Consider the following 24,025-nt stretch of genomic DNA (forward strand, 5'->3'; position numbering starts at 1 on the left):
AGAGTAAATTGTGCAAAGTTTACTATCAATTTTCTCAAAAACCGTACAGTAACTCTTGCTGTGGATCACAGGGTGAAGAGTGGAGATGGCCTAGATTCAGAATCCAGTGAGATATCTGCGTCACCTCTTACAGTTTTCCTGTAATCTGAGGTCAAAGATGAGGATATTAAAAGTACAGTAGAGTAAATTGTGTAAATTTTATTGTTAATTTTATCTGAATCATACAGTAATTTGCGCTGTGGATCACAGGGGGAAAAGTGGAGATACACTAAAACTGGGAGTGGATTGTGAAGTAAAATAGTGCCAGGACACAAAAGACTGCGTTTCTAAACCGGGCTTCACCCATACCGTAATATGTGTAAGAGTTGTGCAACCACATTTTCGGTGCGGCTGGCGGTGCGGCTAGCTTGACTGTGACTTTGTAAGTGAGGGCTCACTTGACCGCAGTTGCTAGCCTCACCCCACTCCCGCCTTTCCCTTTGTTCATCCTGCATTCTCTCTTTCTTTAGTCTGATTGCGTCCTCCCAGCTGTCCTGGAGTGCCTGGAGAATTGCAGTCCTTCTTCCCTCGCCTTTGACGCGTTTACTCTCTACTTTTGTGGCTTCTTTTTCAGCTCTTTGCTTTTCTTTGGCTTCCACGAGCTTGTTTGACACATTTTCTGCGATTTTTTGATGAGGTCTTATTTTAGCCATGCTCTCTTCGACCCTTTTCTCATACATTTTATGTAATTTGGACTGAATACTTAGGTTACGTTCATATTCTAACGCCTCGTTTTGTTTTCGTAGTATTTTTTCTTGGGCTCCTGAAGCAATTGCGTCTTGAAGCTCTTTTAAGAGTTGAGCCTTAAACTGGGCTTTTCTTTCAGCCTCTTTTCTTTTTTCTTGTTCAAGGTGTTCCGCTAACTGCTTTTTCTCCTGTTGTTCCTTCAACTTGATTTCTTTTTTGATTTCTTTAAGTTTATTTTTCTTTCTAATTTGCTCTCTTTGGTACTCAAGAGCCGCATATGCTTTACGCTTGCTTAGATAAGCGTTGTGCTGATGATTTTGTATTAATCTATCGGATATATTCATTCCCTCGCAAATTTTTAGTTCTTTTTCTTTGTGCTCAATCACTGTTTTAAGCTCTGCCAGCACCGGCTTTGGCATTTGAACCAAGGAGGTTTGGAGGGCCTTGTTGAAGCTGGGAACAAAAGCATCTTGGGAAATGTGTTTATCCGAGTCACAACCTTGCTTCGGTTGGTTGTGCTCGGCTTCACATGCGCTTGCTTCTGGCACTAGCATGCATGTATTTTAGATGGAACAACTTTGAGAGTTCACTTGTGTAGAGAGTATAGCGTTGCCAAGGCTCTATTTATGCCCTCAGTATGGAAGCTCCTATATTGTGGCGATCTGAGCTTAAGCCCCGCCCCCTGTGCTGTTAATTAGCAGCAGGTGCATAGACAAGCCACATTTGCACCTCGATGCGCGTCCAACGCGAATTGGTTGCGCTTCAAAATATGCCATTTTCACGCACGAATGCGTATGCTATCAGTGAATGCCGTTGGTGTTTACTGATATCAAACTGTGGTATGAGGACCACTGTTTGTAATCTTTGTAGTGATACTCAGAAGGTCTGGCTTATAAAGTCCTTATTTTGTTTTATTTAAACCTGGTTTAATTCTGGCCGTTGCAAGGCCTGGGTCATGTGGCAGCCAACAACTTTTCCAGAGAGGCTGTCCTGGTGAGGGAGAAGTTCATGGCCCACTTCTGGGCAGAGGGAGCAGTGTCTTGACAGCCAAAAGAATAGCCTATTTGAAGTCCCAGTGACTTCCCCACAACGGCTCTTTTAAGAGCCACCCACAAACCTCTAAATAGCGTTCCTGCCTTTTTAAAATTTTCTTAATAAATGGAGCTTATCTCCAAAATAAACTAACCTCTCTTTATTCTCTTAAATAATTGGTCTTCACTATGTTCCTATATAGTAGTATATTTTTTATTGGCCAATATTAAAGTTATTATATTTATCATTATTAGTTATTACAGCAGTGAACTTGAACTCTGTGTCAAATACTGAGCTTCAGTAAAGATTCAAGTTGCAGTTATTTATATTTCCTATCACCTTATATCTTCACTCAAAGACAAGTATTTTTGACAGTGTATATATAGATGTATTATATATAAGAGACAAATATTGTTCTTTTAATATGTTGGCATTACTAAATTTGGCTCAATGCTTACATATATGTGTAAAAAGCAAATGTATGAGCTGTGATAACTGTGTCTGATAACATGAAGAGTAGACCGATATATTAAATATTCCTTTATTGGGTGAGAAAATCTCACCATGTCATAACTGCTTTAAGTCATACAGAATAGATATCAGAGCCTTAAACAGGCTTACTTCTGCTAAATGGGTCAAACTGGGCAGAAAGTACACAAACACATAACATCCTTATAGAATATGATATAACACTATAGTGTGTAACCTGAAGGCCCTGAGTACTTTCTCCCACACTAAAAACACTGGAATGATAAACTATTTTGAACAATACCTAATAAGACTAATTCAGGACAGACAGTTAGTGATTTTAAACCTTTCTAGCAGTCCTTCACAAACAGGGAACGGTCTGTCTATTCTCTCCATCTGTCAGCTGCTGCTGGCTCTTCCTCCTCCTCTTCCTCACACACTGCTGAGTTTGTCCTGGTGGATCATCAGGGGTGCAAAGCCTCACAGATGATGTGCAGCAGTGGGTCCCTCAGTCTGTCCTCACTCTGGACACTTGCAGTTGTCACACATGAAAATCAAATGTGTGAGAAGTTGCAGGATTCAAACACAAGTGTAACTTATAAATACATGTTCATACTTTTATTCCACAATCAGAGAGAAAGAAAAGAGAGAGAGTGCAGGACAGACAGACAGGTGACAGTCTCAGGTGTATACACTGCTACAAAACGGCACAAGAGAAGGAGGATTTAGTGTGTGTGTTATTACGAGTGCTAAACAGATGGTACGGTGGACACATGTGTGACTCCTGTGATTAAAGCATATTTCTTTCAGCTTAACGAGTGAACCGTCAGCTCGTTCAAACACACGTTAAAGTCTGTTTGGCTCGACACCACCGAACAGAGGCAGCAATATAACATAGCTAACATTAACAGTGCAGTGGATCCTGCTTGTGCTTGTATTTGGCAGCATTCACTGACTTTCAGCTTGTTGTGTTTGTGGATATATGACTGAATTTAATTATCCATATAATCATCACATTTTCTGTAAGATTAATGTCAAGTATTAAACGGGGTATACAGTATTTTAAAGTAAAGGCTTTAAAACCCAGTTAGTACTAACATTGCTAATGTCACATAACTTTGCCGGCATGTGGCCAACAATGTTCTAATGTTCTTCTTTATTAAACATTTGTGGTTTTATTGTTTTAGGCTGGGAGTTGCTCACAGTAAACCAGTGGCACCAAACTTGGCAAGAGGTTTGAATTAGGGGTGGGCGGTATAAACAGTATACGGTAGAAACAATATAAATTTGTATATTGTAGTGATGCCATTATACTGTGTATATTTATAAGCTTTACAAGCTGCATGTCTTCGGATGGTGGGAGGAAGCTAGAGTACCTGGAGGGAACCTATGCAAACACGGGGAGAACATGCAAACTCCACACAGAAAGACCCCGGCCTGATGGTGGAATTGAACTCAGGACCTTCTTGCTGTGCGGCAACAGTGCTAACCACCGTGCCACTGTGCTGCCTCAGTCCCAAATATGAAGCTGTTAAATGGGAGCACCTAGTGCCTGTATTTTTGCAGTCACCAGTATCTGTTCAGTCAACTTTAAACCTCTGCACTGCTGCCTGAAATCCTGCAGCTCTCTACTTGAATTGTAATGCTGGAAAAACCAAACTTGGAGCGCAGGACCCTTGTTGCCTTCCTGAGGATGATCTGCGAATCAGCATCTTCCTCTGGAAGAAACAAACAAACAAATAAATACAGACAATGACATGAGTTTATCATCAGTGCTCTTCTCCTACAACTTTGGCTCAACTCTTCCTCTTCATTTTATTGTGGATGCTAGAATTTTGCTTGTACTCAGAAGTTCATGGAAGTAAATAAAACTTCATCCCAAAATGACAATATTTTACCTGTTTATCGTGTATGCTGAACTTGTGGGTTTTTTTGTGTTCTATATAAATCAGATTATATTCATAGTGAGTTGTGGAATGGCTGCCGTAATTTCAACATCAGGGAAACCAAACAACCTCTGGCGAAGCGGATTGCGCAACACAGAAGAGCTACCTCGTCAGGCCAGGACTCTGCAGACTATTTACACCTACAGGCCAGTGGACACTCTTTGATGATGAGGATGTACACATCCTGGACAGGGAGGAACGCTGGTTGCAGCGCGGAGTCAAGGAGGCCACTTACGTGAAAAGGGAAAGACCATCTCTGAATCAAGGAGGGGGCTTAAGGGGGCATCTTTCACCATCTTACAATGCTGTGATTGCAGCCATTCCCCAACTCTCTGTGACTGGTACTCATGGTCATTGATCAGTGGTTGTTGATCAATGGTCATGAGAATTTGCATATTAATGATCAATGAACTGACCTCATAGCCCATTGTTCATTCAGTGGTGCTAGTTTCAGTCATTGGGCAAATGTACTGTTTATAAGATTGGGGAAACCTGCAGTCAGCTGAGACTGAAGAAGTCACTTGGATGAGTGACGACGTTTCTCCCACTGAAAACGCTACGTCCAGATGAACAGAATCAACCTTTTGGGGGTTGTCTTGAGGTGTTTGTGTCCATATTCTTCATTACTTCCCGTGTTGTGGTTTGTTCAGATGCAACTTTGCAAACCTAAGCTGTGTCGCCATGTTATGTTTGCAGAGAAGTCATACTTAGTCTTTTTTTAAACGTGCCGCCAATGGACTTGAATATTTCACATGTTAACTAAGGCCTGTAGAATTTGAGAGTTAGATCTTGGGTTTTTTTAGTTTAGTTTTTTTTTTTTTTTTTTTTAGTTTTCTGGGACCTTCACTCCTAGAAAGAACTAGAATGCTCCTGAAAATTGCCAAAAACCTTTACTTTGTCAATGAATTAATCATTTTCTGATGATCATTTAATCACGTGCATCTGATTAGCAGCACCTGGCTGCTTCTTACCCTCCTAATTCTTGTGGACGCAATAAGAACTTTCTTTTTCAGTTGACTGGCACCTTACATTACTGCTGTAATAGATCAATATTTGCCAAAGGGTTTTCCATCCTATTTACTTAGAATACAAACACTCTGATCAAACAATAAACAAATGTTTACAGGACCAGGATAAAAGGTGCAGGATGGGCGTGTGGTGTTTCATTTCTAATTAAACCTCCATAGTTTTAGCAGGGGCACCAGCAAAGTGGGGCAAGGGGGGCAGTGGGCACTCCCAAAAATCTGCAGACAGATTTGCAATAGACTATCATGGATTTCCAAGTCTTATTTGATTTTTATATATATCTATTTTCAGCTATATCAACTTCAAAAGCAGAATTAACTAATTAATTATTTTCTTTTTCTCTTTTTTACCATATTTTTCAAGTAACTTATATTTGGAAACAGCATAATAAAACTGGAAATTCTGTTTTTGGTGTACTACCCTAGTATTTTTACTGGGCTTTAGAGCAGGTTCTGCTTTCTCTCCACATTAATAACAGTACCGTCTTCGCCTCTTACCTGTGGCAAGGTGCACGGAAAGCAGAGAATGAGTCGTGTTGAGGCTCCACATGTGTAAACTGTGAATGGCGGTGACTCCTCCTACAGACAGCAGCAGCTCCCTCACGGCGCCGAACCTCACGTCCCGAGGAGCGCCTTCAGAAAATACACACGTTAGGTAAACTGTCGCTAAAATCTGAACGTCACCACAGGCGGAGGGAAGTGTGTTTACCTTCCAGCAGTATCCTGAAAACATCCTTTGTGACAGGAAGCGTTGTCCCAATAACGAGAAGAGAGAACAGGAAGGTGCAAATCGGATCTGCTACTTTATATTCAGGCTGTAAAGAAGACAGAAATATGATCAGAAACAAATGATGGAGTGATATTGCTCTAATGAACATTTACAGCAGCAAGGTCAGTGTTAAAAAGTTGCACCCTGCATATAGCATGCGTGCATGAGCAACAGCTCATGTAATTGATTCATTATAAATGCATAGTAAAATTTCCATAAGAAATGGGAAAGACACTGCGGGTTGCTATTCTATTACAGTGAGCCATTAACCTGACACGCACACCTTTGGACTGTGGGATGAAGCCGGGGTACCTGGAGAGTACAGTGCTCTATCAAGCCCATCCTGATTATTTTTGTTATTGTTATTTAACTGTTATTTTTAATCTTACACTGACCCAGAAGTGGATGATGGTGGCAGCCAGCATGACACCAACACTCTGCACCAGATCTCCCACCATGTGGACGAAAGCTGCCTTTACACTTGCATTATCGTGGCAGTTGCTCTGCCCATGTTTGTCTCGCTGGGTCAGGTTGGTGGCAAACCCATGGCTGTGGCCATGTGAGTTGCCAGGCTGATGCAAGATCAGGATCATCCTGGGTAAAACAAAGCATAGACGTCATCACTCATCGCTGCTGACTGCCCCCCTAAACCAAGCAGAAATAATCCATAAAGTAAGCTCGGCACACTCACAGGACATTGACCCCCACAGCACAGCCTGATGTTATGAGCATGATCTCACTGTCAATCTCGTATTCCCCATCGGAGATCCTCTGCACGGCTGATAAGACGAGCACTACTGTCACGGCCCAGATCGACACCACAGACAGAAACATGGCCAGAATCTCTGCGTGAAACAGTAAGAGTCAGAAATGTTCTTCATATTGCCCCGAAAATATGAAGGATATGAGTATGTGCAACTTATATGGACTAATGTGCACATAAATTCAATGGGCAGTTTGCTAGCATTGGGTTTGACGCCCTTTTGCTTTCAGAACTGCCTGAATTCTTCATGGTACAGATTTAACAATGAGCTGAAAGCTTTTGGTCCATATTCACATGATTATGTCACACAGTCCACAGTCCACATCCACCACATCCCTGCTCTACGGGATTGAGATCTATTTACTGTGGAGGACATTTGAGTACAGTGCACTTGCTGTCATGTTCGAGAAACCAGCTTGACATGATGTGATCTTTGTGACATCGTGTTTGTTCTCCTGCAGGATGCTGCCATCAACTGACTTTTAAATGATGCTCAGTTGGTACTAAGGGATCCAAAGTGTGCCAAGAAAATATCCCACCATAACATCAGCACCTCCACCAGCCTAAACTGTCGATACAAGGCAGGACAGATTCATGCTTTTGATTTGTTTATTCCAAATTCTGACCCGTCTATGTTGTACTGCTACTTCGGTTAATGAATCTTAACCCGTGTACTTAACAAAGTGGCTGGTGAGTGTATTCTTGAGAGCTCCTCGTGAGAAACTTGTTCCTACCAGCTCGATACCATCCAAAAGTCATGGTTCCTGTCTGAGGCCTTGATGCGATCCACAGAGAGAAGATGCTGATTACAATGCTGACAAAATCCGTCAGAAGGTGAGCTGCGTCCGTCATGATGGCCAGACTGCCGGCGGCGTATCCACCTGCAGAGGAAACCGTATGTGTGTTTGGGCAGAGGAACCAGAGGAAGCCTGAGTGTGTCACTTTAAGATCAAGTTTGTATGGAGCGATTCAAACTCAACAAGCTTTACATATTTATGCATGACACAGTAAAAAACGAATATAGGTAAACTTCATTTTTTTTTGGCAGAATCAGAGTTGCTGGCATGGAAATTTGTGATGAGTCTTTTGTCTCACCAATGGCCTCTGCCGTCATGAACACGAGGCTGACGGCACATGCAGTGAAAAGCTTCTTTCTGGCCAAACATCTCGAGTCCCTTTCAGTCACCGACCTCCAATCGGCCTCTTGGCAGAGCCATTCGTGCTGCCACAGCCCCTCCACACTGAGGGCGTCTTCACCGAATTCTGAGTCTGAGCACTTTTTCTCTGGACCGCTCACCCTGACACAAGATGGAAGATCTACACTTAGGCTGGCTCAATGTGGAAGTCAACAGTTTTAAAGCCATCTGTGTTGAACTTTGGTGTTTCAGGAGGTCAAATGAAAAATGAAGACGTACCACACAAGAGGCTCCAAATGAGTCTCAATCAAGTGTTGCTTCTCTGGATCTGTTGATGACTCCATATCCTCATGTTATTGACAGCTGAGACACTCCCGTATTTAAGGTTGACCTGGAGCTAGAGGGAAGCCTGGCAACTTACCACCTGCTCTAACCCACGCTATCTCTCAGGGGTGGAGCACTGCAGGAGCCAATGGGAGGTTACTGAGCCAACTCCAGTGAAATTATAAGACAACCGCATGACATTTTCTGAATTATTCAACTTTATTTCATGAACTGCTTTAGTAGAAACTCAAATTTACACCAACAGTTGGAAATCTGTCAAAGTGGACAGAACAAACCCAGCATGGAAATGTTTAGATAATGACATAAAATACACATTTCTGTAAAATTATTCAAAAACTGCATTCAGGCACTTTTGCGTCAAGTATAATCATTGGCATACAAAAGTATACAAGCAGGCTTTTAAATACACTGCAGTCAAGAATTGTCAGAAAATCAGCATCCATATTATTATTATTATTATTATTATTATTATATCCAGATTTGTATAAAATGAAGCGCAATCTCAACATTTTTACCCCGAGAGAAAATAGAAAAATATCATTTAAACAAAAGAATCTTTATCTTAATATATACTCAATTTGTAATAAATCCTCTAATCATAAATATAGCTCTGACTTTACACAACAATCACGACATACACAAAAAAGTCAAAATGGCAATAAGTCAGAAAGCTGCGATCTTATTTTCTAAAGAAACAAACAACGGTGGCTTTAGTGTCAAGTGTAGAAAAATTCACACAACTCTATTCACCTCCCTGCATATTTTTTACTTATGTGCAATGACAAAAATGACCAACTGTACCTCTTCTAAAACACTGGCTCACTTTCCAGGAGTTACAACAGATTATCGTCACTGCGTCTGTGTGTATAATTAAGTAAGCTTGAGCTGCAGCCGAAGGGACTTAAGCATAAAGGTTGAAAACATCACAAGTGGAAACATCAATCAACATGTCCAAAGCACATGTCTTTTGTTTAATCTCCGCACAAACAGAATAAACAATGGTCCACTGGTCCAGCCGGTTCTTTGCTTCAGGTAGTGAGGGAGGAGGCGGCTTGGAAAAAGGTGTGCTCCCCCAGCTGGTTGGCGAGTGGTTCCTGGGGCTTGCTGGTTGTTGCTAGGTGAAATCACACACAAAGAGGGCGCTACAGCAGAAGCCTCCGTGTGATTTCTTTGGTTTCTACACATTGCTGCACTCGCCCATCCAATCACAGTTAAATGTAACTCATTTAGGACTAATTTCTAAACGTACCATTGAAGTAAATCCAATCTTTTTGTGTTAATTAAAAGCAGGTATATAAATCTGGTTTGATTTTGAAGCTGTTGTTTTACAATTATAGCATTTATAGGAAGACTCAAATCATATTTGGGGGGGGGGGGGGGGGGGGTATTTCATCCATTTACAATCTATCCTTAGTAGATTTCAAGTGGACAAACACAAATGTGATCAACAGTCCTCATTCAACTCTCAGAATTAGGTGATTTAGTAATTCCTTAAAATCTCTGCAAGCATCACAAGACTAAACTTCAATGAGTCATTTACAAGCTAGCAACTGAATGTGTCACATAAGGCAGTGCTAAAATTTTAAAAGTAAACCTTTGTTTGATAAATCTGTGTGTGATCTGTGGCCACATCAGTAAACCGTTTAACATAGAAACAGACTTTATGTGCAGTGCGACCGAACAAGCGTTTTTTCCCCAGCCACTGAAAACTGCGAGGTTCTCTCTCAAAATTTCAACTTGCTGGCTCACATGTCTGATTTAAGTGAGACTCGACTTGAAATCCGGAGTTATTGAGTCAAAATTTTGAGATCTGACACCAAAATTCTGATTTATGCTTGGCATTTTTTTTTTCCTTTTCCAGTGCTGGAAGCAAGCTTCCACAGAAACCCCTGAATCGGCATATTAAAAATAAAAATCTGAAAATTTCTGAATCTTGGGCCAAAACGTGCTCTGATCATGGCAGCTTCAGAATATTCCAAACATTCAATATGAATGTGTGAGTTTAAAGTGCGCAGGAAAAAAATAATTATCCCCGAGCTCAGAGGCTTTGATCTGCATGGCTTTGTTATTTGTCTCCGCCCCAAATTCAGAAATTTAACATTTTAAAAAGAATAAATACAAGACTGGATCAAAGAAAAAGCACATTTTTAAAAAAATAACTATGGCACAATCAAATAAATTGCAGTTTGACTCATGTAAACAAACAAATCTCTGAGATGAAAACATTTTCTGCACTTCAGTGTTTGATACAGTCGTTCATTCTCCAGGTCCCGAGCCCCCCTTGGCTGCGTGAGTCTGAATCACAATCGGTGTGTTCTCCCCTGCAGAAGGTAACGAGAACAGGTGATGAACAGGTGTGTGGTGTGGGAGTGTTCTTAAATGAGGCAACAAGCTGTCAAAACCCACTTACGTCTCACAGAAAATGAAACATGAAGGGAAGTAAGTCTCATTTAAAAATAAATAAATACATAAATAAAGCAATTATATTACTGCCTGGGTTCACTGCCTTAGTTTAGCATGTTAGTGCACAAAAGCAAGGTATTTGACCAGATGATGGTGCCCAAAAACAAGTTAAGTGAACACTATCGGTACCAAATTTCATGTCACTCCATATTTGTACAAATCTTTCAGCCAAAACTCCAGAACTATAAATCTGTACGAATCATTATATGTCAAGATCAATCTGTGCAATCTGCTCATACATGCAAAAGGAGATTTTGATGATTGGTTGTATACTCTGTTCTGTGTCCTTTTTTAATATAATGTGGGAAATGGACAACACTTACAGTCTAAAATTACAGTTTGAGCAATGATCTTTTATAGCAGGGAATAAACCATATAAACAGTATAACGCCATAAAAAAATAAATAATAATAATAAAAAACAAACAAAACATCCTTCCAAAATCCTTTAGGATAGAAACACTGAAAAACACTTAATGAAGCTTTTCTCATTAACAACAACAGAAAACATAAGCAGCACAAAAACCTTTAAATCAATTCTTTGCTGCAAGATCTAGCAGCAAGTTAAGCAGCACAGAGCAGCAGCAAGCTGGCAACAGGTGAATGTATTTGGAGGAGGAATAACACCTTACCTGAATGAATAGCGGCATTGCTAGAGTTTGGCTGAATAACTATTACAGGATGGTCTGCTGTAAAACAAAATTCAACACTGGGTAAATCAACACGCAGCTTCTTAACAACATCTCCTCACTTGCTTTTGTCTCGGCTTGAAATGTACAAAGACGAGAGAATACAGAGATCAAGATCAGCGCAGAATTTAAAGGATTAGCATGACATTTTGTTAGGCAACAGCACCAGCATTAGTGAATTTAATAACTGCCACTCGACATGCAAGTCTCATGTATTAGAATAACAGTAATCTGACCTTCAGCACGTCTTAAAATGACAGAAATATAACCTCACTTGACCTATGACATGTGTCATTATTTATTTAACAGAAATAAGCCAGAATGCAGAAGCAGTGTTTGAAAGTATACGAACAAACTTACCGCTTCGATTGCAATTAACAGCGTAACAAGCATTCAGGGGTTGGGGGGGGGGGGGGGGGGGGTTAAAGGATCATCAATTACAAAGATCAAGATCAGGGCAGAATTTAAAGGATTAGAGTGGCATTTTGTTAGGCAACAGAATCAGCATTAGTGAATTTCATTAATACGACTCTACATGCAGGTTTTGTCAGAGTAAAACAAAAACGATCTCCCCTTTAGCATGTCTGAAAATTAGACTGGGGGGGGGGGGGCTATTGGGTTTTTTCAAAATCACATCTGAACAAACCACAAAACATCTGGAACAATGTCCACTAGACAGATGAGACCAAAGTGGAGACATCTGTCCACAATCCGCAGGACCACGTTTGAAGAAAAACCAAACACAGCACATCATCAAAAAGTCCTGGGTATGTGATAAGGGACATAGATCACTTTAAAAAAAACAAAACAACAAAAAAGCTTTGGATTTCCCATGCGTCCTTCACATTAAGGATTTAATACATGGAAAAAAAAAATCTTCCACAGTGAATCACTGCTGTAAAATCTAGCAGGTGAGTCAAGCAGCGCAGAGCAGCAGGAAGCTGACGACAGGTGAACGTTACCTGAAGACGGAATAACACCTTACCTGAATGGATACCAGCATCGCTAGAGTTCGGCTGAATAACTATTACGGGATGGTCTGCTGTAAAACAAAATTCACCACACAGCTTCTTAACGACATCTCTTCACCTGCTTTTGTCTCGGCTTGAAATGTACAAAGACGAAAGAGTTCAGAGGTGAAGTATCACCAGTTACACGGATCAAGATCAGGGCAAGATGTAATGGATTAGAGTGACATTTCATCAATTTCCACTCGACTCGCAGGTTTCATGAGGATAAAAGTAAAAAATATTTTGCCATTTAGCACGTCTTAAAATTAGATGGGGGTGGGGGGGATATTAAGGCTATTTCAATAAAAATGTAAAGTCCATCATTCTGCGGTGAGAAAGATTATTCACAAGTGGAAAGCATTTAAGACAGCTGCCAATCTTCCTAGCAAATTTACCCAGAGATCAGAAAAACTCCTATAAATCCAAGAGCTGTATCTGAGATTCTTCAGGCTACAGTTGTCATGTTAAATGTTAAAGTTCGAGAGAAAACAATTAAAAACAGACCAAACAAGTACGGCTTGTTTAATAGAGAAAAAAAATTAAAAGTGACAGTATGGTTTAGGTTTGGAAAGTTGCATCTGAACAAAACCTTGAAGGGGTGATGATCTAGGCTCATTTTGCAGCCACTGAGTCAAACATGAACTCCTTTGTATAGCAAATTATTCTAGAGTCAACTGTTAGGCTATTTGTCTGACAGCTAAAAGTTTGGCCCAAATTAGGTAATGAAATTGGACAATGATCGCAAGCACAGCAGCAAATCCACACCAGCTAAAAAAAAAAAAAAAGAGAAAAAAACCCCACCAAAACCAAAAGTGCTGCAGAGGCCCAGTAAAAGTTCAGACCACAACCCAGTTAACATGCTCAGAGCTGTGTTTTGGTAAATACCCCCACACACCCCACTGAAAAGAAACAAATCTACGAGTTGCAATGGGACACCCAAAGTCACGATTAAAATGCTGCGGTGGGACCTTAAGAGAGCTGTGCATAAATAAATGCCTCCACTTCAATGAACCAAAGCAACATTATAAAGAAGAGTGGGCCAAAGTCCCTGCATCCCTGTGAAAGACTGATGAAGTCATCCATCCACCCGTGGTTCTTCAAGCTACTGAGTCATGGGGTGTACTTCGTTTACCCACACACTGCTTCTGCATTTTAGCTTAGTTTATATTAAAGAAACAATGGCAGTGTAATATGTCACCAGCTGTTGTTCATCTGAGATGTTTACTTCATTTTTATAGACTATATCATTTTCTAAACATGCCCTGTACTGAATGAGGATGTACCCCCCCCCCCCCCCCTTTCTTGGCAAAGTTAACTTGCTGCTGGATTTACTGCACATGCACAGTTAAGATCAAGATTACTGGCAGGGTTACAACTGCTCAGCATAAAGTAACACCCGTGTTATCAGTACAGCAAAACTGGGCTGTAAACACTTCAAGAGGCTGTCGACTGTATCTAAGAGAATCCAGTTAACGCCTTCCTGTGCAGACTTTCCACAAGAAAACACATAATTAACTATATCGGTGAAAAAAAAGGCAGACTAAGCTGTGAAAACTAATATTTCCATATCATTAATCCTAGATTTCTAGAAGAAACATTTTCAACTCCAGCTCTTTGTTTCTATGCAAGCTGCTGCCTTGCTCAACTGTATATATTCTTAAGTGAATATAAAATAGTTCCTCACCTGCATCTTGTTCTCTGATCTGAGCCTCCAGGTCCTCAGGGTCCATGTAGATGAAATTGTCCTCTTCATCTTGTGGTTTGCACTTTCCGCAGCAGCAACAGCAGCAGAGGCAACAGCAGCAGCAGGTGAAAATAGTGCAGCACACAAACAGGGTCTAAAAGAAAACCAATGTGAGTATTAGGAGAGTTTTTGGACACTTTGCGGCATGCTCTGGTCACATTTTGGCGTTTAAATTTCTGCATAATTCACCTACTACCAGAACAAACAACTTCATGTTCTGTTTTCACCTTTAAAACTACGTCCCCTTGCCTCTCACCTTGAACCAGCACTTGGACATGAGAAAGTAATATTTGACTCCCTCCTCCCCAAACTGCTCGGCCACCGAGAGGCCCATGGATCCATATTGGTCGTAGATACCACGCTTGTCCACATCAGTGAGGATGGAGTGGGCATTATTGATCTCCTTGAACTTCTCAGCTGCTTCGGGGTTGTCTGGGTTCTTATCAGGGTGATACCTTAACGCCATTTTCCTGGTCAAAAGAGAAATTTAAAAATATACAAACAAGTGAGGGTTTAAAAAAGTCGGTGCTTTTCCTTGACATTTTGCTGCGACGTTTCAAAGAGCCAGAAATAAATAAGCGGCAGACAGAAATGAGGGAGGTCAAATCTTCTTGCGTTTCACGCATGCGCAGTACTGGAACGTAAGCATTTTCGGCCGTTTCAATGTGGAAACACAACTCTGTGAAAATGACTGAATATGCTAGAAGGGACATGGAGCGTTTTAAGACGAAAATGCAGTTTTCAAATCTATCCGGTCTAGTGTGGATGTAGCCTAAGATTTCACTAATGTCGCCATAAATCTCTGAAACAATGATGTTACTCTCACTTGTTAATTGTGCTATTGTAAGAACAGCACAATTAACAAGTGAGAGTAACATTTTATTTATTAGTTCTTGTAGCTCAGAACTGAAAGAGATAGTCACACCTGTAGGCTCTTTTCAATTCGTCAGGAGACGCTCCCTTCTCCACTCCCAGCAACTTGTACAAACTCTCTCCTGCTGTTGACATTTTCCTCTGTGGTCTGTTTGGATCCTCCATGTTTCAGGATGCGTTTTCTGTGACATAAAAAATGTAAACAGTTCCACCCTTTTCTGACAGGCACAATGCAGACAGATCAGGAAAGTAACTTCAAGGGCTCAAAAGTGTAGTTGAAATAAAGAAGTTTGAGGGGAAAAAAAAGAACATATCTGGAAGTTCTGATGGACAGCACGCTCACCAAGGACATCATTCAGTATATCATTAATCTGCATTGTCCCAGTGCAAGTGAACGCAGCAGCACACTATTCAGACACTGTAAGGCGTTCTAATTCATGTTTATTGCTGTGGTTGAAGAAGTACTTCTTATCACAGAAAGTAGGCGCATTACTTGCACACATTTGTACAATTAACCTAATTTAGCCTAACCTGCACGTCTTTGGACTGTGGGTGAAAGCTGGGGTTCTCTGGGATAATCCTACATGCAAATCCCACATACAGTCATATATCCAAATAAAGCTCAAAACAGAAAGTAGGATCAAGTTTAAATACTAAAGTTACTCATACCAGCAGTTAGGTAAAGTGCTTTAACACATGTAATTACTCTGGTTTACAACTCTTGTTTATTGCTAATAAACCTAAATAGGCCTATTTGCTGGGGATGTTTGTTTTCCTTAAAAGGACATCATACTCCTTCACATTTACCTTTTCACTTAAAAAGGTCAGCCAGTCTCTTTCAAGAACAACAAATGCATTTCAGCACTCCTTAACTTACATACTGACATATTTTTTGATTAGCCCGTGCACCTTAGCAGCAAAATATAATTCTTTAAATTCATCGGCTTTTGGTTTTAGTTACCCTACCACCCCTAAAGATTTATGTAGAACCACTGGTCACAATAATATGTATGCCAAACACTGCTTGTTGACGTTTGCATGTGTTTTATGCCTAATATCCTTGTTTGATTTATTTAATTGGTTGTAGTCTACAAGATTTACAAAGGGATTGTATATAAAATAAAAAATTGACTTGTTTTGCAAGCGTCCCTATGAATGCATCATTGCACCCATTTTTACTCTACATTATAATCAACCTAGTTCTTTTAAAATATCTTTGTAGAGCTGTTATGTTATAGTTGTGGAAAATTTTGCTACCCTACTGGCTAAATTCGTCTTGAATTTGACATTTTTAACGTCAATAAAACTTGTTACCTTGATAAATAAAGGACATAAGCGGCACTTTACCCAAACACAGACAGCAGCTTCTAACTTGCGACAGAAATGTTACTTCTGGTTCAAAATGGCTTGATATTCATGAGAGATGTTTGACCAATTATAGGTCAACAATTCATTCACATGAATCAGCTTTTAACACGACTGGCTGCATACCTAGAGCTCACTCATAAAAACATTAGTTTAGCTCTTACATTCAACTTGTTTTGCTAAATTTCACGTAAACACCTGCGGGTTCAGACTGCTAGCTGACGCAGATACGTTTAGCAGGGCGGCTTGAGGAACATGCTCACTCTTACTTACCAGATAAATAAAGATATTCGCTGTTTTCCGTCGAATCATAGAGTCCGAAGGTTGTCCGTTGACTAATTTAATATTTATTCATTAAAATAACTCAGTTACACGACCTTTTTATGTTAACTTTGCCTCCTCAGGACCTGGAGGGAAGTTGTGAAAAGAGCCGCAACACAGAAGCCGGAAGTTTGAGAACATTTTTTTTTTCAATTTAAAGAACTTTATTTAAACAAGTACACAACCAATCAGCATCGTCCAGAGAGTCGTCTCTAAATCCTTTCCGATTTTTTAAAATTTATTAATATAAGATTCAGCTCACATAAAATTTGAAGACCTTGACAGTTATTATAGTTTGCTATTTTCTATTTAGTTTGATTTATTTTTTATTATTTATTCGATTTTTTTCTTTCCAATACAGTTTCAAATGACGTTTTATTATTATAATTAAAACGTCATTTTATAATTAGGCAGATAAGTGTGTGAGGGTGGTGCACGAAATGTATGATAACACTGAGGTAGTAGTGATAGATGTGTTGAAAGTGGGCGTGGGATTGCATCAAGAAACATCTCGACCCCTTCTAGTTTGGATCTGTGATCTGATGAGGTCAGCCAGGAATATTCATGGAGTATATAATGTTTGCAAACAACATTGTGATCTTTAGTGAAAGTAGGGAGCAGATGAAGAAGAGTTAAGAAAGGTGGCGATATGCCCTGGAGAGACGGGGATTAAAAAGGAGAAAAAGTGGAAGACCACAGAGGAGGTACGTGGATGTACTGTGGGAGGATATGCAGAGGGTTGGTGTGGCAGATGAGATTAGATAGGGTGAGATGAAGGGAGATGATCTGCTGTGGTGACCTCTGAGGATTATTATCAGGGGCAAAATTTAGGAAAATCAAAACAGGTAATGTTACAGTACAAATGTCAGCTGACTCACAATCATGTAGACGTCCCAAGTCTCAATAAGAAAATGCAACAAAATTTAATCAGGCAGGCTGTGATAATAAAATGTATTTAAACTGGCAAAGATTAAAACTTATAACATTTACTATGTTTTTCTAGTTTTGTGAGTTAGTTTTGCTTTTTTCCCAAATTAGCTTTTTAATTAACTATTATAAGCATTGATCATGCATTGAAATGCATATTTCTGTCATTTCTTTCTATGCTGCTAGTAGAAAATTGTGAGTAATACCACCACAGGAGAATACTCACCTCAATGAATAGGGGATAGAAAAAGAACAGTAACACGGGATGTAATCGTAACAAAACTAGAACAGAAAATGAAAAACAGTGATTTGGTCTATTTTATTAGTAAATTATGAATATTCCTAACAAAAGAAAAGTTTTACAATGACAGTGGGTTTCAGTATTTTGGGAAATTTGAAAGCCAGTGCGTTTCTATTACAGTATGAATTCATCACTGTGTTTGCTCAATCTGTGGAATCACATTGATGACAATCTTCCCCATGTTTCTGTTAGCTTCCATGTGCTTATGAGCCTCTGCAATGTCATCCAGGCTAAATGTGCTGTCAATCACTGGCCTCAGGGTGGCAGGCTGGTCTGAGAAATATGGCAACACCCTGCCTGTAAAAGCTTTCACCAGGTCAGCTTTGTACTGTAAAAGGAAAATGCAAAGTACATATCAGGTCCAGTTGCAAACATATATATTACAAGAGATGTCTGAAAAGTAACCCAAGCAAGTTGCCTCATTTTGGCAAACCAGACCCAGGAGAGGAAAGCGACACTGACACGAGTCAGCACAGAGATGAAGAAACACAGCTGTTGTGTCACTTCTGTTTTCAATTCTTACCTGCAGGCTGCGAGAGCGGAGGAGACTAGTGAGCAAGTGGCCTCGCTTGGACAGCAATTTGCCCAGCAGATCTCCCTCTACCGCCCTCCCTCCCATGGTGCCGTACAGCACCCACCTGCCATCGATGGCCAAAGAGCTCACATTTGACTCCCAGTTGCACCCACCAATGCAATCAAGGATCACATTTGCTCCCTTGCCTGTGAAATTAGAGATTTTACAATTACAGGTGACTGCCCTTCTCCAATACAATCAAGTTCTTGATTCAAAATAGCTCCAAACCAGAGATGCTAATCTTATTTTACATCATGGCCCACCACAGCCCACTTTGACTCCATGTTTAGCGTGAAAGTTTAGGAGTAAAGTAATGCTGTGGTCTATACTGAATAAAGCCTTTAACCCAGTTTATTTGCATATCATATCCTCTTATGCAGATTTGTTATTTCAATGACCTTTTGCACCCATTGTGTTCAAATGTATTCAAAATTACTTCAGTGTTTTGTGGTGTAGGTTAGCTAGGCTAAACAAGACCAATGAGGACTATATTTCTGCAATGGAGAGTGAAAATACAGGAACTATTCTATCCTTCCGCTGTTTTTAATCCTACTTTACTACATTAGTGCAGTATGAATGACCATGTGGGAGGTTTGTATCAGTAGGAAAAGTTGTAAATGTAATGAAAATACACAGAGAACTCCAATCTTTATGTCCTCCTTTGCATTTTCCAGTGGGCCTGATTGGACTCTTTGGTAGGCCGATTCTCCCCCCGGTCTTATGCTTGACCCCTGTTCTAAACAAATACACTGTGACAGATTGAATAAAAATTTTTTTAACTAAAATTACAAAACAACTCATTTTTCTTTTATCCTTGAAAATGAAATCATGTGTTTTGACTTGCTTCTTAAGTACTGATGGAGGATTTTTTGGAGTTGGTTATCAAAGCTCTTTGATGTGCATTTATTAGAAAGCTACAGAAGAGCTATGTAGCATTAAACTCTGATTGCTACAGTGGTTGGAAACATTTAACTCCAATATAATGCCTGTGAAACAAAGACAAAACATTTGATAGCAATCAGAAGTATGCAAAAACAATGCTATCATTAGGAATTATCAGCAGAGACACTGCACTGTTGCCTGCAGCAAAATTAAATGCATGTTGATTTCCATAATTCACCTCCAGTGAAGTCATGCACTCCCTGTGCAAAGCTCTCCTCTTTGTAGTTGAATCCAACTACAGCGCCCAGTTTCTCAGCCAGCTTCAATTTTTCTGGGCTCCCTGCAGTGACAACCGGCACACCCCGAAACAGACGAACAAGCTGAACGGCCGCTGTTCCGACTCCGCTGCCTCCAGCGTGAACCAGCACCACCTCACCCTCTTTCACCTGAGCTGGAGCAGAGAAGACAGATGGCAAGTATAGAATTTGCACCAAATCTGACTTTGGCCTCTTGTTAATTAAAAAAAGTCAAATAGAAATAAATGTGACTCATTGAAGAACTCAGTTGTCTAATCTTTATCATTAAAACATATAAAAATGAAGAAAAACAAAGAGACACAGAAATGTTTGTTATACCAACAAAATCCAGCAGTTGGAAAGCAGTGAGCCAGGCCTCTGGGATTGCAGCAGCCTGACACATTGTGAGATTAGAGGAAACGGGCATGAGAAGCTCCTCGGGCACAGAAACATATTCTGCATATCCTCCTCCACAGAGCAAAGCCATGACCCGGTCATCTGGTTTCCATTGCTTTTTCACCCCTGGACCCAGGGTGTGGATAGTACCAGCTACCTCCAGGCCTATGATGTCACTCTCACCAGCAGGAGGAGGGTACAGGCCTCGTCTCTGTGGAAAACACAAGATAATTATTTTTAGGCCAGTGTTATGCAAATTTAGATATAATTCAGAATACAGTGAGTCACAGAAGACTGAAAGCAGGCTAATAGATTTACAGGAGATAATAGCACTGTATTATGCTCTTTTGGCTATAATATACTCTACCTGTAACAGGTCTGCTCTGTTGAGGGCAGCTGCGTGAACTTTAATCAGGACTTCTCCTGCTTTGGGATTAGGTCTGGGAACAGACTGCAGCAGCAAATTCTCCGGTCCTCCGGGTAGATCAACACACACTGCCCGCATCATCTTGGCAACACTAACGTAATGCTTGGACCACACCTTGAAAACAAAAGTAGAGTAGGCCTACATTTTTCTTTCTGACCTGCAAGTGGTGCAACAAGAAAAACTGCAGCAACTTTATGTAGGCTTTAATTTAGGGCTTAAACACTCACTGTGTATTTCTGAGTAAAAATCGTCCAGGTTGCAGGATCTGATGCATTAGATAACCTCTGCAGGGGCAATTGCTATTTGAGTGGAAAACAAAAGAGGAAATTAAGCTGTTAAAGCACAAGTTGTTACAGAACATTAAGTATGTCATAATTTCTAATAATAACAACAAAGCAGAATTCTATAAAACAAGTGTTATTTGTTGATATCTGCATTTCCATAGATTTGTTTAGGTGCTCCATATTTAAAACAGCAATGTGCTTCAGCTCCTGTCTGGTGTAAAACCTTAAGAGTAAACTAATGCTGTGGTCTATACTAAATAAAGCCTCCAACCTGGTTTGTTTGCATATAATATCTTTTGCGGATTGATGATCTCAGTGATCTTCTCCACCCAGTGTGTCCAAATGTATTAAAAAATGCCTCAGTGTTTAGTGGTTTAGGTTATCTGGGTTAAACGAGGCTAAGGATTGTTGCTGTTAAATGTTTTAAATAATATCCAAGCATAAACCTCTGTGGGATCAAAATTAACTGTTCGTATTTGATAACAGCCAACTCATCTCTTTGCAGTTATTTATGCCAAAGTCAGCACCTGAAGTAGCAGAAACAGTTTGACTCTCCGGTTAACACAGTTTTACATCTCTAAACAATTACATGGGACCAAAACAGTTTAAACCACAAAGTTTGAAAATGCTGAATACAAGCCAGGAACTCAAGGGGATGAAGACATATCAGAACTATTTAGCAGAACAAAGAGAAAAAACATGGAGAAGAGACCGCGAAAAAGCGGAAAAGAGAAACCCCTTATTGTAAACATATGCGTTTTTCTGCTTTTACATTATACTGTAATCTCCCCTTTCCGTGATGCGCATGCGCAACATTCTCTCACGCTTTAGACGGCTGTATTTTGCATTATGTCCGAATCATTGTCTGTTTCATTAAATAATGTAAATCGACAAACCTGATTGATTACGCTGTTTGACCTGTGCGACTAAAACCAGCGAAGCGGCAGTGAAGATAAGCAGCTGAAAACGAGCGAACAGCATTTCCTCTGAAAATGTAAATGAAGCTAAATCACTGCAGAGAATAAACTTACCAAGCAGCGATGTCAACAGCTGATCAACTTTGGAGTAACTGTGTGACATTTTGGGAAGTTTTGTTGTGCCATCTTCAAGCCTGGTTTTCAGTTTTAGCGCGGGAGGGCCAAACTCCAGAGGGGCTGGCTTTGCTTGTTAAAGGTATACTGCAATTACACAGTTTTTTTTAAATATGATCAGGACACTTCGTACTATTTTCATTTATATAATAACGTAATATATGCAGTTAATATTTTATGGGGAACAGAGACAAATAAAAGTAAACTGAGAAATCTAACAAACTAGAGTCATGATTTTGTAATATTGTATCTTTTTTCAACTTTTTCGTTTTCTGCCTGCTGTAGCACAGCGATTTTCTCGTAAGCATAGTTTCTCTTATGTTCATGTTAATGTGGATCTAAGTTCTACAAATGTTATCTTCAATTATAAATGAGTCTACTAAAAAGCAGATTGAAAACACCCACAAGAAGATGACAAATCATCAAATCAATTAATCAAAGGGAAAAAAAAACCCTAAAGATTCAGAGTTTACTGTCAAATAAGATGCTAAAAAACTTAAAGTAATGATAAAAAATGTTTTTGAAAATATCAAAATATTAGTGGATACATCAGGCCGAAGATAACATTGAGCTGACAGGCAGGAGGGTCAGAAGAAGACCAGGTAAGATTCACAGATATAGTGAAGGAGGAGATGAGAAAGACGGTTGGAGAAGGATGACATGTTTGGGGATGATCCGATGGCTAACAACTGAAGACTTGTGTCAAAGCAAATCTTTCTCAGTCAGAATAGCGAGGATTCATGAGCTCAGTGTTTCTAAAACCACCACATCTTTAATTACCAATATTTATATAAAAGCAACAGTTTAGGATATTCGAATAACAGACTCTGATTGTATTTATTTACACAGCATTTACAGTAAAACAAATGGTAACTCATAATGTAATTTTCTTCCAAAATGTACATTTACAATTAATTTTTTATCATAACCCCAAATAGTGAAGCAGGAGGGAGAAAACTGCACAAAATCAAAGTATTTTTCACAGTCACAGTGTAACGTGCAAGAAGCCCTGCTACTGTGCTGAAACTGAATCTCTATATGCGCCGATGAACAATTACTGCACACTTGTAAATCACTAACAACACCTCCATTAGACATGCTTTACAATAGGCTATTATATTACAGATGGTGAGACTGCCATGGGACCAAACACACCTGTACGACTGCGCTCAGAATAGTGCACAAAAATCAGGTAATAAAACTGATATTTTTGGTTTTAATCTAAAACACAAAAAAGCTCAGAAAATGCTTTCCTCCCCCTAGTTCTTGGACATAATGGATCACATCTACAGAAGACCTGAACTACAAAGAGTGTTAAGAGTGCTAAACCAAAAGGAGGACCGAGATCTGCAACGTAAGCTAATCATGTTGGATAAACAGCACCGATACACCCAGAAAATGCTTCAACGGCGAAGGGACAAACTGCTAAATGAAGCAAGACGGGTGGTGATGGTACAAGTCTGTGAACCAAAAGCTACAGTCAGCATCGCTATGAAAGAATTCGCCGAGTATGAAAGAAATGCAGACGCAAACTTCTCCAGGGCGATATACACATCTGCTGGACGATTGCGTTCTAGCAAATCCAGCTATGAAGGATCTAAACTCGTGGAACAGGGTCGGTCCATATCAGCACCACCACCATCGACTAAACCTACAAGTTCTGTGAGACACAAAGGGAAAGTCCAGAGCAACTTGTCACTTATGCAGATGAAAAAGATTGCAACGATTGACTCAATATCAGAAAAAGAGCTGTCCAGGCAACAGCAGAAAGCCCAGGAGGAAATGGAAAGGCTGAGACTGCTTCAGTAGAGAGATGTTACACAGAAGGTGATGGAATTTATAGATAAGCTGAAAGATAAAAAAGACGTGGAGGTTGTTACGAAACTTTCGTAGAGGAATTTGAAAGTTTGGCACTTTTACGTTTTTCACAACTCAATACCTTAAAACAAAAGTATTTTTTATTAGTTGTTTGATGTGCAACAAACTCCACGATTGTGCTGAAACTGAATCTCTAAGGAATGTGCTGCTGAAAAATTACTGCACACTTAGTGACAACTGCTTGCACTAGACACGCTTTACAATGGGCTATTGTATTACATGTGCTGAGACAGCCATGGCAACAAGCATACCTGTATGCCTGTACTCAACGCAACAGTGTGCAAAAAAATAAATA

At 40.0% G+C, this 24,025-nt stretch overlaps 3 protein-coding genes and 1 pseudogene across 5 annotated transcripts; 1 reads left to right on the forward strand and 3 right to left on the reverse strand.

Annotated features, from left to right (window-relative positions):
* Positions 1 to 1,648: 1,648 nt before the first annotated feature.
* Positions 1,649 to 8,259, reverse strand: LOC146496004 (proton-coupled zinc antiporter SLC30A2-like). Its single transcript, XM_085144079.1, has 8 exons — positions 8,145 to 8,259; positions 7,825 to 8,027; positions 7,464 to 7,610; positions 6,658 to 6,811; positions 6,362 to 6,560; positions 5,907 to 6,012; positions 5,696 to 5,830; positions 1,649 to 3,944 (listed from the first exon to the last, which is right to left on the reverse strand). Exons 1-8 carry the CDS (start codon positions 8,207 to 8,209, stop codon positions 3,817 to 3,819), a joined length of 1,137 nt encoding a protein of 378 aa, XP_085000205.1. The 5' UTR covers positions 8,210 to 8,259; the 3' UTR covers positions 1,649 to 3,816.
* A 127-nt stretch (positions 8,260 to 8,386) lies between these two features.
* dnajc5gb (DnaJ (Hsp40) homolog, subfamily C, member 5 gamma b) lies at positions 8,387 to 16,788 on the reverse strand. Of its 3 annotated transcripts, XM_085144085.1 has the most exons (7): positions 16,627 to 16,787; positions 15,041 to 15,170; positions 14,372 to 14,585; positions 14,056 to 14,209; positions 12,347 to 12,403; positions 11,305 to 11,361; positions 8,387 to 10,531 (listed from the first exon to the last, which is right to left on the reverse strand). In XM_085144085.1, the coding sequence occupies exons 2-7, from the start codon at positions 15,151 to 15,153 to the stop codon at positions 10,467 to 10,469; spliced, it is 660 nt and encodes a 219-aa protein (XP_085000211.1). In that variant the 5' UTR covers positions 15,154 to 15,170; positions 16,627 to 16,787; the 3' UTR covers positions 8,387 to 10,466. The 3 variants fall into 3 exon arrangements, with proteins under 3 accessions (XP_085000211.1, XP_085000213.1, XP_085000212.1); XM_085144087.1 differs by lacking the exon at positions 11,305 to 11,361 and having other exon boundaries at positions 16,627 to 16,788; XM_085144086.1 differs by lacking the exon at positions 12,347 to 12,403 and having other exon boundaries at positions 16,627 to 16,786.
* On the reverse strand, positions 16,627 to 21,921 carry tp53i3 (tumor protein p53 inducible protein 3). The gene is made up of 7 exons (XM_085144084.1): positions 21,793 to 21,921; positions 20,705 to 20,776; positions 20,418 to 20,591; positions 19,994 to 20,261; positions 19,597 to 19,809; positions 18,426 to 18,622; positions 16,627 to 18,230 (listed from the first exon to the last, which is right to left on the reverse strand). Exons 3-7 carry the CDS (start codon positions 20,556 to 20,558, stop codon positions 18,033 to 18,035), a joined length of 1,017 nt encoding a protein of 338 aa, XP_085000210.1. The 5' UTR covers positions 20,559 to 20,591; positions 20,705 to 20,776; positions 21,793 to 21,921; the 3' UTR covers positions 16,627 to 18,032.
* A 474-nt stretch (positions 21,922 to 22,395) lies between these two features.
* Positions 22,396 to 24,011, forward strand: LOC146496007 (uncharacterized; annotated as a pseudogene).
* The last annotated feature ends 14 nt before the right edge of the window (positions 24,012 to 24,025 follow it).

The sequence above is a fragment of the Neolamprologus multifasciatus genome, chromosome 19 (genome assembly GCF_963576455.1).
Source record: "Neolamprologus multifasciatus chromosome 19, fNeoMul1.2, whole genome shotgun sequence".
Taxonomy (NCBI): Eukaryota; Metazoa; Chordata; class Actinopteri; order Cichliformes; family Cichlidae; genus Neolamprologus; species Neolamprologus multifasciatus.